The 15606-nt window shown below is 52.0% G+C and overlaps 1 protein-coding gene across 2 annotated transcripts in view; it reads right to left on the bottom strand.

The window, feature by feature from the left end:
• The window catches only part of znf385a (zinc finger protein 385A), an 87102-nt gene that overhangs the window by 18903 nt on the left and 52593 nt on the right, over positions 1 to 15606 (bottom strand). The window contains exons 1-3 of one of the 2 annotated variants that reach the window (XM_088913028.1): positions 12873 to 13185; positions 8438 to 8548; positions 3708 to 3882 (exon numbers count right to left, since the gene is read on the bottom strand). In XM_088913028.1, the coding sequence (XP_088769154.1) occupies positions 3708 to 3882; positions 8438 to 8548 (286 nt within the window). In that variant the 5' untranslated portion in view covers positions 12873 to 13185. Of the gene's footprint in view, positions 1 to 3707; positions 3883 to 8437; positions 8549 to 12872; positions 13186 to 15606 lie in introns of those variants that run through there. The other variant, XM_088913022.1, reaches the window with a different exon arrangement.

Below are 15606 nucleotides of genomic sequence, written 5' to 3'. Positions count from 1 at the left end.
CGCGTTTTGGGGAAAGAGCTCGCAGTTCCATGCCGACCAATAATAGTTTAGCCCAGTCGTGCAGATCTCTGGTCCAGGAGTGCCACAGTGAACGGCAGATTTTTATGCCACTGTTTTGCTCTCTATTCGTAATGACTTACTTGTGCTAACCACACGTACATGAAAGACACTTAACAGTTCTTGAAGATCTTCAGCTCCCCCATGAGTCCTGTGTGCACTGGTGTAGGGACCGTGACAGAGACATGGGGAGGACTCTCCTGTGTGCACTGGTGTAGGGACTGTGACAGAGACATGGGGAGGACTCTCCTCTGGTCCTGTGTGCACTGGTGTAGGGACTGTGACAGAGACATGGGGAGGACTCTCCTCTGGTCCTGTGTGCACTGGTGTAGGGACCGTGACAGAGACATGGGGAGGACTCTCCTGTGTGAACTGGTGTAAGGACCGTGACAGAGACATGGGGAGGACTCTCCTCTGGTCCTGTGTGCACTGGTGTAGGGACCGTGACAGAGACATGGGGAGGACTCTCCTGTGTGCACTGGTGTAGGGACTGTGACAGAGACATGGGGAGGACTCTCCTCTGGTCCTGTGTGCACTGGTGTAGGGACTGTGACAGAGACATGGGGAGGACTCTCCTCTGGTCCTGTGTACACTGGTGTAGGGACCGTGACAGAGACATGGGGAGGACTCTCCTGTGTGCACTGGTGTAGGGACCGTGACAGAGACATGGGGAGGACTCTCCTGTGTGCACTGGTGTAGGGACCGTGACAGAGACATGGGGAGGACTCTCCTCTGGTCCTGTATACACTGGTGTAGGGACCGTGACAGAGACATGGGGAGGACTCTCCTCTGGTCCTGTGTGCACTGGTGTAGGGACCGTGACAGAGACATGGGGATAACTCTCCTGTGTGCACTGGTGTAGGGACCGTGACAGAGACATGGGGAGGACTCTCCTGTGTGCACTGGTGTAGGGACCGTGACAGAGACATGGGGAGGACTCTCCTCTGGTCCTGTATACACTGGTGTAGGGACCATGACAGAGACATGGGGAGGACTCTCCTCTGGTCCTGTGTGCACTGGTGTAGGGACCGTGACAGAGACATGGGGAGGACTCTCCAGTGTGCACTGGTGTAGGGACCGTGACAGAGACATGGGGAGGACTCTCCTGTGTGCACTGGTGTAGGGACTGTGACAGAGACTGTGACGGAGTCGTCTTATCTGGAACAGCTGTGGGACGTCATGCTGCAAGATCTTGCACTACCAGCTAGGCCTGCTGTTCTTTATGATAACACTGGGATCATCATGGCATTCCCATGTTTCGGAGAATTCAAGACAAAGATTGCAGATGGAGACAAACATGCTCAACACAGCCCAAAGCACTGTAGCACTGCACTATTTTTTATCAACAACTGACAGCAGGCGGCCAGCTTTTATCAGAGGCAGGGAGAGTGAGTCTATCGGCAGCTCAGCTGTTCTGGTCATTCCCACGCCTCTGCTGTGGTCTCACTGCTGTTTCCACATCTGTATCAGGGTTCACTGTACCACAGCCTCACTGGGCTTTACTGGGCTCTTACCACAGCCTCCCTGGGCTTTACTGGGCTCTTACCACAGCCTCCCTGGGCTTTACTGTGCTCTTATCACAGCCCCACTGTGCTCTTACCACAGCCTCACTGGGCTTTACTGGGCTCTTACCACAGCCTCCCTGGGCTGTACTGCGCTCTTACCACAGCCCCACTGGGCTTTACTGGGCTCTTACCACAGCCTCACTGTGCTCTTACCACAGCCTCCCTGGGCTTTACTGGGCTCATACCACAGCCCAGTACTGTGCTTATAACATAAATGTGCCGTCCTTAATTCATTTCAAAGTGGCTGTAAAACACTTCACTGTGCTTCTAGCCTTGTGTGTGGCACTAAGCTCTTAAGAGGAGGAAGACAGACTGATGTTTCTCAGTTGAAGAATGAGATCACTTCTAATGGCTGTTTTTCACTTGTGTCGTTAGTCATTACCATCCTTCTCTCTCTCTGAACGCTCAGTACAGTCATAAGGAAAAATTTAAAGCCTGCCTAATTAATTAATTCTTGGGAAAGCCAAACTGGCTATTTAGAAAGAATAAATAAAAGCAGAGAAATAAGTTACAAGGCTTACGACTGTGATGCTGTGATGGGTATTGAGACTTTTTATTTATTGCCAAGGATTAGAATTGATTTTACTCTATATTCTTTTACACAGGACTTGTGTGCTGTTGTGTGGGGGTCTGTGTATTGGTGGGTGTGTGTACCATGGTGCTGTGTGCTGGTGTGTGTGTGTTGGTGGGTGTGTTGTGGGATATGGGTTATGTGTGTGGGGGGGCTGTGTGCTGGGTGTGTGGGGGGCTGTTTGCTCTGTGTGAGGGGGTGGGGTGTTGTGTGCTGGGTGTGTGTTTACTGTATGCTGGTGCTGTGTTGTGGAATATGTGTGTGTGAAGGGGCTGTGTGCTGGGTGTTTGTGTGGGTGGGTCTGGGTGGTATGTATGTAGGGGGGCTGTGTGGGGGTTCATGAGTTTTTTTACTTGCAGATTCCATCTGTTTTCCACAAAGGATTTTTCAGAATCACAGCCTCTGGGAGCTGGTAGTCTTCCGCGTCCCAGGATATTCTTTTTCCTAATTTGACCCGAGACTAAAAAACCTCGACTCAAGACCTCGACCACAGAGGCTGTGGGTCCGACACTGCAAAGCCTTCTGCTCCTATGAAAGCTTCATGTGCTATAAGTTTGAGGTGTGATATTCCCATGTCATTGACTATGCTGTGCCATTGTTTCACAGCAATGTGCCATTCCTTACCATTACTAAAGCTTAAAGCTTACCTCCACTTTACACTTTACTGTGCTTTTACTCTCCTATAAACTCTATACTCTATAACTCTGTATCAGTATCACTCAGCCTGTAGTTCCCCACTCCAAATGTTCTTATGACACATTAGTTGGCTGCATGTGAAATATGACGTATAGGAGGCATGTAGCCAGCACAGCACATTGTTTTAATGTTTAGTTGCTTACTGGCGTAGTCTGTATAGCGTATGAAGCTGAGCCAACCATGGTCCAGCATTGTGAGTTTGCTTTGGGGCTGGTTATAAATCTGGAACTGGCAATTATGTTAGCATTATACACCCAACCCCTTGGGAAACACCACTGGTTTTAAGGCTCGGCTCTCTGGTAGTGAATGCAACGTGTGGACAAGCTCATTCATGTTTTTGCGTGCTGTGAGCTCAGCAGCGCCTGACAGGAGAGTAGGCATTGATTGGAGGAGCAGGGAGTCCCTCTCTGACATCACAGCAAGCCTGCAGGTGCCCGACTAGTGAAACGACCCCAGCACAGACCTGTGACACCCGAATCATAGATCTCAAGCTGCCCCAGCCTGAGGCCAACTCAGCCCCAGGTCTGTTGCACAGCCAGCAACATCACACACTGATCCTTCTTAGCACACTGACCCTCTTAAGTGATTAAGAGGGCAGCTGCAGCACAGTCCCCAAGTGGAATGGAAGAGAGGTGACGTAGCGATGCTAAAGAGTTGCCCACACCAGTGCTGCAGTGTGAAAGAGACGACTGCTTGTTTGCACAGTGAGCATGTGCCTCTGCTGGAGAATCAACAGGATTCTGTGTGTGTTTTCACCTACACCTTTGTGTTTTGGCATGATGGCCGAGGCAGTGGCAGTGATGGCAGTCATTGCTCACCCGCTCTGCTGGTGTCGTTCTCTGCGGGGGAAGCCGGAGGGGGTCCGGGGGGTGAGGGTGAGGTGGTGGGTGGTGGAGTGGGCTTGTCGGGCTCTTGCGGGCGGCTCTTGGATGTTTCAATGCCTTTCACACGTCGGGCATGCCGGTTCCCTTTGTAGTGAGCCTCTGCCTGGCTCTGAAAAACAACAAGGGCAAAGAGAGATGCCAGTCAGGGTGCAGTACAAATAAGGCACAGTTACAGGAAGACACACTGACACACACAGGACACACTGAGACACACAGGACACACAGACACACACAGGACAAACACACCAATGCACACAGGACACACTGAGACACACCGACACACTGAGAAAAACAAGACACACTGACACACACAGGACACACAGACACACACAGGACACACAGACACACACATGACACACAGGACACACACAGGACACACTGAGACACACAGGACAGACACATCAACACACACAGGACAAACACACCATCGCACACAGGACACACCGACACACACAGGACAGACACACTGCCACACACAGGACAGAGACATCGACACACAGGACACACAGACACACATAGGACACACTGATAGCACAGAGATAGCACACAGACACACATGCAGGACAGACACACTTGAAACAAACAGGGCAGACATATTAACACACACAGGACAGACACATTGACACATATGAAGATACACTGACACACACACACAGGGCAGACAGACTGACACATAAGACAGAAACAGACACACAGGACAGACGGACTGACACACAGGGCCGATACACTGACACAAACAGGACAGACAGACTGACACAAACAGGACAGACAGTCTGGCACACAGGGCAGACAGACTGGCACAAACAGGATAAAAAGATTGACACACAGGGCAGACACACTGACACACAGGGCAGACAGACTGGCACAAACAGGGCAGACACACTGACACACAGGGCAGACACACTGACACACAGGGCAGACAGACTGACACAAACAGGACAAAAAGATTGTCACACAGGGCAGATACACTGACACAAACAGGACAGACAGATTGACACACAGGGCAGACACGACACACACACAGCAGACACACTGTCACACAGAGGACAGGCATTCTAGCACACACACGACATACACAAAAAGGACAGAAACCAACATCCTATCCAGACACATTGACACAAGACTCATTTTCTGCCCTTTGAAAAGTTTTGATACGCTAAACTGTACCTCCCAGAGCTTGCTCCATGATTTCATTGTGCCTTCTTGCGCTCTGCTTCTCCCGGGGTAAGCCCAGTTAAATAAGGGGGTCCCACTGCACTAGAACAGCTATTGCTCTAGAAGACTGAGCCCTGCTCAGAAGGGCGGCCACCTCACGTGTCTGTGCCCACCCTCGACACACAGAGCTTCTGAAGAGCACAACAGAATGTCATTTACAACCCCCAGTTGTGGGGACCCGTGCATTTTTAATGGCAGGCAGGTGTAACGTTATCCCAGCCAACTGTAACAGTAGGGTTGCCTTACAGTCTGTTGTGCAGAGCTGATAGAAGCTGCCAGGGGACATGCAGGGTTCACTCAAAACAGATACCAGCTCTGAGCACGTGTTTTGAGATAATCTATTACATGTACTTTCTTTTTGGCCTGACACTTCTATTTTGTTTTTGTTTATAAACAGGCATTTTTCTGTAACTGCAACCTTTTATTTTATCTGAGTGAATTACCTTACTTAAGAGTAAAACACTCCTCACTGCCGCCTCACCACCCCTCCACACTGCCGCCTCACAACCCATCCTCACTGCCTCCTCACCACCCCTCCTCACTGCCGCCTCACCATCCCTCCTCACTGCCGCCTCACCACCCCTCCACACTGCCGCCTCACCACCCCTCCACACTGCCTCACCATCCCTCCTCACTGCCTCCTCACCACCCCTCCTCACTTCCGCCTCACCATCCCTCCTCACTGCCGCCTCACCACCCCTCCTCACTGCCGCCTCACCACCCCCCCACAGTGCCTCACCATCCCTCCTCACTGCCGCCTCGCCACCCCTCCTCACTGCCGCCTCACCACCCCTCCTCACTGCCTCACCACCCCTCCACACTGTTGCCTCACCACCCCTCCACACTACCGCCTCACCACCCCTCCACACTGCTGCCTGATAATAATGCAGCTCTTAGCTCTTACATTAAAGTAGAACAAAAAGTCGTAAGACACTGATGAAAAGCAGAAAAGCCAAGACTTTTATGGCGCACCTGGATTACCCCATCACACTTGTGCTCGCTGAGTGCCGACAGCTGGGGCGAAAGCGATATATAAATAAATAAAACCAGGCTTCTCATGGACTGGAAACTCTATAGCCCTGTTCGTCAGTGAACTGCCTTGCTGCAGTGTGCGCCAAGGCGTTTGTTTAAGCCCTGGTGTAATTACCGCACACCAGAATGTACACACAGCCCCCAACTCCGTGACTCCAGACTTGAGGGGTCTTAAGAACCTGGCAAAGGATAAAACCCAGCAATGAAGTCCAAAAATATTTTAAAAAGGTTAAAGGTTAAAATTCAGCAGGAGTTGAAATGCGGGGGGGAGGGGGGAGTAATGTTTAACTGATCCCTCTCTATCACCATGTAGAAAATTCAATTAAACAAACAGGCCTCTGAATGTGTTGTCATAACCTTTACTTGTGAGCTCTGGGAAACAGCTGCCGGGGAAGGTGCTGCTATTAGTGCTGGGGCTGGGCACCGGGCAGAGACAGCGACAGAGCAGGGTGCACATGGCCGGAGACCGGGGGGGTCACGTGAAGGAAGAGTGGGGAGAGGGAGTGAGGCGTACCGAGGCTCGTGTCCAGTTTAAGGGAACTGAACCTCAAATGGGATTAAAATTATCCCAAGAGCGTGCTGAGCGGGGGATTAGAGGAATGAGGGAGGGGGAAGAGGTGGGGGTGGGGAAGGAGACAGAGAGAGGATGTAGAGGACAGAGATCTTCCCGGGTGTGGAAACTCAATAGAGCTGCAGCCCAGTATGTGATCTCCTGTCACAGCCTGAGCAACAGACAGTGAGCCTCTCAAATAACAAAGTTATCATTGTAAATGTCTGTAAATATCTTGCTAATTGTTATTACTTTGGCAACACAGTAATTTATTGGTCACGCCAGTAAAGCTCATTGTACTTGATGACAGAGAGAGAGGAGAGAGAGAGCATCACACAGAACAGAGGGAGAGGAGAGAGGAGAGAGAAAGGTGAGAGAGGGGATAGAGGAGAGCTAGAGGACAACACCGTAATTCATCAGTCATGCCAATAAAGCTCTTTCCATTTGACAGGTGAGGTGAGAGTAAGTGCTGTGTTGCCTCCGAGGTCTAGAAGAAGGAATCCTACAGTTTGGTAAAGAGGGATAAAAACAACGAGGTGCCACACCACATCCCAAAGAGCACTTTAAATCTGACATTGTTAAACTTACAATCACTAATTATGTTACGTGCCCAATTAACAATTGCCAGGGGACTCTTGGTCCCAAGGATGTGTAGACAAGAGCACTCTGACTCGCACGCCTATCATCTAATGACACAATGATTCATCACAGGCACTGCAGTGACCGACAGGAGGGTCTCCTCCTATTGGAGGGAAGGTGTGTCCCTCACTGATGTCATCACTAGCCTGCAAGTGCTGAAAGACCCTCACCAACGCCAATCCTATCCTCTGCTCGGATGAGCTGGCACTCGACACCCCTTAGAGTTTACAAGTCATGGTGGGCTAGAGCCGTGTCCCAGGCTTGAACCCTCAATGTGTGGACATTCACAGTGAGTGTCTTTACTAGGTGAGAGGCTCTGCAGCCCCCTATAGCCAGCAACTTTAAAATCAGGAGATCTTGCAGCATCAGGGTAACCTGGGCTATGAGGGGTTGGGCTGGATGCCAATCAGAACATGATTAAGACAGCAGGGAGAGGTGGGGAAAAATATATTTTTATTAAATATATAAATATGTAAATATATTTCCATAAGGACACTGTCTGACCATGTGTGTTGTCTGATATTCAGAAAAATTCTAATCACTGTCAACTTACAGGTAATAATAAGCACTCTAGTTCTCACCCACACTGTCTATCAGTCAGTCTCTCTGAGATGAGGAACAGCTTAGGAAACACCGTCCTGCACGAGCAAGCAAAAGCGAGTCGGCAAACAGAGCAACACTAAATTTACAAATTTGCACAAGCAGCTCCGAAGCACTTAAGTGCCATTTACAGAGCTACTGAATCATCTCCTGCTCTGTCTTGCCTTTTAGCGTCTGTGTGTTTTAGAACCCCTGGAGAGCTCTGAGCGCTGCTGGGAAGAAAGCTTCAGTCAGGGAGAGCCGCTAGCGGACACAGAGAGAGGGTCAGTTCCATCATAGTCCCATCAGGTGGACGCAAAAGAACTCAACAGGAGGGAGGTGTGTGTGTGAGAACTTTGTCCATAATTATAGAGGAAGATTACATTAAGAAATTCTGCAAAACTGGGCTCGGGCTGAACTACCCTCCTCCCTGCATGTTCTGTCCTCCAAATCCACCCTTCCTCATCCTCTGACCGCCAAACTCTTATCCTCTTGCTCCCAAAAATTCCACCCCCACCTCATCACAACCCCACACTTCCAGCACTCCCTAATTTTCTCCCGTTCCTCCCCTCACCCCTAAATGATCATATTGCCCTGTCATTCCCTACTTCCTTTGTCACCCCAAGATAACCTTACCCCCCTTTCTTACCTCAGAGTTGAAGCGAATCTGGCAGACGTTGCAGGAGATGACAGGGCGCTTGGTCTTCACCAGGGGGACCCCGAATGTGTGGTTAATCACGGCCTTCTGTACGGGATCCATCTGCGGGGATCAAGGGGTGGGGACAGCCATTAACGCCACGCTCACACCACTCAACCAGTTCACCAGGCAATCCAAGGGCATGCAGCCCTTGACCCTGGAGACATTGACTCAAAGGTGGAACCCCAGCCAGATTGTGCTGCCAGTCAGTCTGGAGCCAAGTGGGTCCATGTGCCTGTCCTGTTCAGACCTCACCGCCGCCCTGAGCCAGATGCTCTGCTCTTACATCAACCTGACATAGTAGCCACACACTGTGACATGGGTGACTCCTCCACATTCTGCCGTAATTTGTTTTCCTAAAGCGTAGGTCTCCAATCCTGGGCCACAGGAGTGTCAGTTCTCCAAGCTGTATAAGAATCTCCAATCAGCACCTGAAGAATGTTCTAATCTTAGCTAATATATAATAAGAGAGCTCATAATTTGCCCCTGGCAGTCCTTGTCCAATCCCTCAACACTGCAGAGGGTTTGTTTCGTGTACTCATACAGTACAAGCAGGCTTGTTCACCTGCTTGTGTATCAAAATGTGCACTTTTGAAGTGGCTTGTCCCTTGTGCACCTGTGCAGCATGGTTGTCCCCATTGCACTTGTACTGCCTGCTTGTCTTTCATGCACCTGCGCAGCTGGCCTGTTCCTCATGCACCAGCGCAGCTAACCTGTCCCTTGTGCACCAGTGCAGCAAACCTGTCCCTCGTGCACCTGCGCAGCTAACCTGTCCCTCATGCACCAGTGCCGCTAACCCGTCCCCTGTGCACCAGTGCAGCTAACCTGTCCCTTGTGCACCTGCGCAGCTAACCCATCCCTCGTGCACCATTGCAGCTAACCCGTCCCTCGTGCACCAGCACAGCTAACCCGTCCCTCGTGCACCAGCACAGCTAACCTGTCCCTCGTGCACCTGCGCAGCTGGCCTGTTCTTCTTGCACCCGCGCAACTGTCCTATTCCTCATGCACCTGCACAGCTGGCCTGTCCCTCGTGCTTCTGCACAGTGGTGGTTTGTTTTGCACAGCTTCCTGCCTGCTGTTGGCAAAACAGTAACCAGTGCAGCATGTATTCACCCCTCCTGCTGTTACTGCGGCAGAGAAATCAGATTGGATGCACAGCTCCACAGCTCTCCTCCAAGACAGATGGACCACAGACTTGATCAAGCGGATGCAGAGGCAGGTGACTTGAAGACATGCTCTTAAGACAAGTCTCAGTTTTTAAAGACAAAACACTGCTGGGCTTGGACTTTCACTGCTGTCTATCCATGACAAAATATGTTTGCTTAATAGCAGGCAAGCCCCTTAAGTTCTCTCACAAGCTGCGAGTGCAAAATGAAAACAAACGGCAATGTGAACTTGCAGGAGAAGAAAAAGACAGGAAAGCAGAGGAAAGGATTTTAACAGAATCTTTTTTTCTAAAGTTGGCAAGCGGAGAAAGAAGCTTAGCTGTGAAAATGCATGTTTAAAAGTTGGCAAGGAGGACTGAAGGAGTGAACGTTTTCCAAAAGTTCCAGAAAAAAAACAAACAACAATTAGACATCCGAGTGCAGCCCTGGATGTTTCCAAGCAACCCGCAGAAAAAAACAATCAAGAAAAACAGGCACCCCAGACACCACACTTACGCTGTGGCGGCCGATGGAGACAGAACATCTGCAGTTTGGAGCTCAGTTCAGAACTGAGAGGGGTCCCGTTGGGCTTCTTTATCTAATCTGGCAAGTTTCCCTACTCCCCCCCCAAACTCTCTTCTCATCTTACAGGGAACACGCAGCCCCCCTGCTGCCAAAACTGCATTCTGACAGCAGAGCCTCAGCAGCACGAACACGACGAACACGGGCAGCCTCTCTGCTGCAGCGGCTGGTGCACACACTCCAGCGCTCAGCCCCTGGGGGGGGAGTCTGTGCATGGTCCTTTTCAACTCATTCCTGCACCTTTTTTTCACAATTTTGGGGTGCAGGTCAAAACAACATTTCAGACTTGAGCACCATGGCCATGGTCCCGGGAGGCGCGATGGGGGGGTGGGATGCTGAGACAGAACTGTACGTTCCACTTCAATTTGGCATTCGATGGGCCAGACCCGTCTCCCGAGGCACGCTCTCCCACCCCCCGAGCGCGAGCACAGCGCCTCCTATGGGCCGCTCTGAATGTGTTGCAAGGCCAGCCTCCGTTCCCCATTGGGAGAGATGTCAATGCCCCTGAATGCGGGTCACAGTCACGGTCGCGCACACTGAAAGAGTCCCGTTAGATTTGCACAATGGCAACTCTGTACAAGGGCTATGAGATGTTACACTCCAGACATTAACAAACATAACAGCAGTATAACACAGCTTTTAAAAGATGCTTCTAATGAAAGGGGCTCACACAGAGCAGATCAGACATGACGAACTGCAGAACTCATCAGGGAGCCAATGGCAGAGCAGCCTCCTGGTAACCACTGCTTCTAACGCTGGACAGTTTGTTGAACCCCTTCCGTATCAGTACCACAGTAACACAATGAAACACAATGCGAAAACAGGGCACAGCATGATAAAGGCATAGTACAAGCATTGAGAACAAGGACCTGGAAACCACTTTGCACAGAACCTAAAACCTGACTGTAAGCCCTAGCTCTACCCTTACACCCCCTGCCTGATACCCCGAATCCCCCCAAGAATGCAAGAGCTTTCCTCCGGCACAATCTGCTTCACCACACTGAGAGCACGGGCTCCAAGCAGCAGCCGGGCCAGGCTGGACTCCACACCCCCCACTCACTCACTCGCTCTCACGCCCCGCTGAGAGAGAGACTCTTAATTATCCCCAAGGAGCAATTCGTTTTACAGCAACAGACAAAACCCACAAACAATACACATGTACACGCACAACAGAACAGTTTATTGAGCAAGGTTACAGCCACAGGAATAAATGTTTATCTTTAGGTTGGGAAATCTGTATCTGTGTTCCGATGGGAGGGACTGGAATTCATTAAACAAATGGTATGAAGCGTCCTCAAGATCAGCTCTAATGGCCTTCTGACATAATATGCCACAGTGTGCCACAGTATGCCACAGTATGCCATAGTGCAGTGTGCCACAGTATGCCATTGTATGCCACAGTATGCCATAGTATCCCACTTTGTGCCTTCTCCTCAGATTTAGATTCCCACACCAGAAAATAAGGGCAAAAGTTAAAGCAGACTCAATATGAGAGTGATAAAACATGACCAACAATGAAGCTTCCTTAAGAACAGAGTACCTGTGGGCCTTTTCTGCAGTCTCTCTGTCCTGTCAGGGAACACACTGCACACACACACTGCAGGACTCCAGTCCCCTGAGCCCCAGGGGTCTCTGTCTCTGTCCTGTCAGGGAACACACTGCACACACACACTGCAGGACTCCAGCCTCCTGAGCCAGGGGTCTCTCTGTCCTGTCAGGGAACACACTGCACACACACTGCAGGACTCCAGCCCCCTGAGCCAGGGGTCTCTCTGTCTCTGTCCTGTCAGGGAACACACTGCACACACACACTGCAGGACTCCAGCCTCCTGAGCCAGGGGTCTCTCTGTCTCTGTCCTGTCAGGGAACACACTGCACACACACACTGCAGGACTCCAGCCTCCTGAGCCCCAGCGGTCTCTCTGTCTCTGTCCTGTCAGGGAACACACTGCACACACACACTGCAGGACTCCAGTCCCCTGAGCCCCAGCGGTCTCTCTGTCTCTGTCCTGTCAGGGAACACACTGCACACACACACTGCAGGACTCCAGCCCCCTGAGCCCCAGGGGTCTCTGTCTCTGTCTTGTCAGGGAACACACTGCACACACACACTGCAGGACTCCAGCCTCCTGAGCCCCAGGGGTCTCTCTGTCCTGTCAGGGAACACACTGCACACACACACTGCAGGACTCCAGCCCCCTGAGAGCCAGGGGTCTCTCTGTCTCTGTCCTGTCAGGGAACACACTGCACACACATACTGCAGGACTCCAGCCTCCTGAGCCCCAGCGGTCTCTCTGTCTCTGTCCTGTCAGGAAACACACTGCACACACACTGCAGGACTCCAGCCCCCTGAGCCAGGGGTCTCTCTGTCTCTGTCCTGTCAGGGAACACACTGCACACACACACTGCAGGACTCCAGCCTCCTGAGAGCCAGGGGTCTCTGTCTCTGTCCTGTCAGGGAACACACTGCACACACACACTGCAGGACTCCAGACTGTACCCACATGTCACTGTACCTACACGCTCTTTCACTACAGCACCCTGTTCTCCTCTGTCATGCGTTCTCAGCTCTCTCTGACTTTGCCCCTCTTCTCTCCTGCAAGACAAGTGCGCCGGTTGGATTTCTTCCCGTCTCTCTCCTCCCCAGCCCTCTCACTCACCTCTCTGGCAGGGCGTTTCTTTACCAGCACGTGTGCGTGTGTGAGAACCCGGCAGCGCGTCGCTGACACTCCCGCTGTCCCACGCTACCCCTCTCCACGGACACATCTGGAGCTCTGGCCGGCCAGGCTGCTCCTCTCTCCTCTCTCTAGTGTCTCCTTCTGTGAGTCTCCCTGTCTCTCAGGCGTCTCTGTTGCTTAGCCTCTCTGTCACACAAGAGCCAGGCCCTCGCCACTCTCTCTGCTCTCCTCTCCCCTCCCTCCCTCCCAGAAGCTCTGTCCGCCTGGCTGCTCTCTCTCTCTTTCTCTTTTCCCTCTCTTTCGTTTGTATTCCTTGCCGCACTCGTTCCTCCTCCTGTACTTTTCCGCTGCCCGCGCTGCTCTCCCTCCCTCTGTCCAGCTGCAGCAAGCACGCTGTGTGAATGCATTCTCTCCCCCCGGAGCCGCCAGTCCGCCCCTTCTTTCCCTCTCCCTCGTCCTCCCTGGCTCTCGTCGACCAGCACTTTCTCCTGTCAATGCTACCCTCTGTCCATTTTCTCTCCTCCTCACCCTGTCAGTCACCCCTGTCTCACCCCACCCCACCTCCCTCCCTCTCCTGCCTCACCTCACTTCTTTTTCCACTCTCCGCCTAACTCCGTCTGCCTGGCTTTCCGTCTTTCTCTCTCTCAGCTGATCCGACTGGACACAACACTTTCCCTCATTTTTTCCTACATTCGCTCCTTACCTGTCTCTCATGGCAACAGCGCCCCCCACAGCACGCACACACTGTGCCCTCTCTAGCCCCCTACAACCCACACTCACACACACACTCACACTCTTCCCACGCTGCCCCCCCCCACACAGCCCTGTACACTGCAGTGACTGGCAGTATAGCCCACTCCCACAGCCCTCCCCCCATTCCCGGCTGAGCCAGGCCATTGTGTTCACAGAAAGGAAAAATAAATGAAGACACAAATAATAAAGAACCACAAGAAGGGAAAACATACTGCAAAACAAACAGCTGGGATTGGGCTTTGCCTGTGTGCGCCTGCCTGGGTGTTTCTGCAGAGTCAGCTAATTCAGCACATGCCATCTCCCACAGCTGTGTATCTCGGTGTCTGCCTGCCTGCCCAGTGCTCTGTACATGAGTCTGCCTGCCCAGTGCTCTGTACATGACTCTGCCTGCCCAGTGCTCTGTACATGAGTCTGCCTGCCCAGTGCTCTGTACATGAGTCTGTCAGCCCAGTGCTCTGTACATGAGTCTGCCTGCCCAGTGCTCTGTACATGAGTCTGTCAGCCCAGTGTTCTGTACATGAGTCTGCCTGCCTGCCCAGTGCTCTGTACATGAGTCTGTCAGCCCAGTGCTCTGTACATGAGTCTGCCTGCCCAGTGCTCTGTACATGAGTCTGCCTGCCTGCCCAGTGCTCTGTCTGTGAGTCTGCCTACCCAGTGCTCTGCACATGAGTCTGCCTGCCCAGTGCTCTGTCTGTGAGTCTGTCTGCCCAGTGCTCTGTCTGTGAGTCTGTCTGCCCAGACAGAGTGAGTCTGTCTGCCCAGACAGACTGTCTCTGTACATGAGTCTGCCTGTCTGTGAGTCAGACAGGGGTCTGTCTGTGGGTCTGTCTGCCCATTTGTTTCTGTCTGTGGGTCGGTTTGCCCAGGGGTCTATCTGCCCAGATGTGTCTCTCTGTGGGTCTGTCTGCTTGCCCAGCGCTCTGTCTAACAGGAGAAAGAGAAGAATTTTTCTGCAAGACCACATCTGAGGGCTTGAGGACAACAGTCAGAAACACATTTTTCTGAAGTTAAAAAAAAACGGAGCCTGAGTGCAAGTGGTGTCATTATCACCAGTGTGAGAAGTGTGAGAAGTGTGCCTCGGAGCCCCTGACGACCTCTGAGCGCCTCATGCACGTGCACACTCTCCTGCCGCACCGACATCACGATCAACCACCGCAGCCAACTGGCCCTGCTTGACTCCACTCCCCCAGCTGACCTGCAGTCAACAACCTCTTGTCTGCATCTCACCCTCACCTGCTAGGCGAAACTTGTAGCTCTGAATCAGCTTGGCTGCCTTGTTGTATTCACAGGGGGGCTGAATAACCTCAGATCAGATCACTTTATTAGCATTAGGAATTAGGAATTCGTCTTTTCGCATACCCCAGCTTGCTCTCCATGAGACACACAGACAGGGAGAGAAGCCTGGGGTCAGAGCACAGGGTCTGTAGGGCCATTGTACAGCACCCCTGGAGCAGCTGGGGTTAAGAGGATTTGAACCGGCAACCTTCCAGCCACAGGCGCAGATCCTTAGCTGCAGAGCCACCACTCCGCCCATAACGCCACATCTCTTCTGTTTGGTCATTAGTAGTTAATTGATCCAAAGATCCCATCCAGCAATTTCTGGAAGGAAGCCAGGGTATCAGATTCAACAAGATACCCGGGCACGGGACCTGAAGGAGAGGCTCCGCAAACTGCACACCGAGAAAGCCAAGGCTTTCCTGGTCAAGGCACAAAGGGAGCATTATGAGAATAATGAAACCTGTTCCTCCTATTTCTTCAATCAGGTCCGAGGAGCCCAGAAAAAGAGGGTGATCCACAGCCTGAGACGGGGAGATGGAGAGGAAGTGCTGGACGAGAGCGACAAAGTAGAAGCGGCCTCCGCTTTCTACACGGAGCTCTTTTCAGAAAAGCAGACGGAGGTGGAGGCAGGCGATGCTTTTCTGGAGGGGCTGAAGGCACGAGTACCGGAGGAGGTGAGGGAGGA

The sequence above is a fragment of the Atractosteus spatula genome, chromosome 1, assembly GCF_055471065.1.
Source record: "Atractosteus spatula isolate fAtrSpa1 chromosome 1, fAtrSpa1.hap1, whole genome shotgun sequence".
In the NCBI taxonomy this organism is placed as follows: Eukaryota; Metazoa; Chordata; class Actinopteri; order Semionotiformes; family Lepisosteidae; genus Atractosteus; species Atractosteus spatula.
The sequence above is the reverse complement of the archived record's forward strand: the minus strand, read 5'-3'. Positions and strand labels throughout refer to the sequence as shown.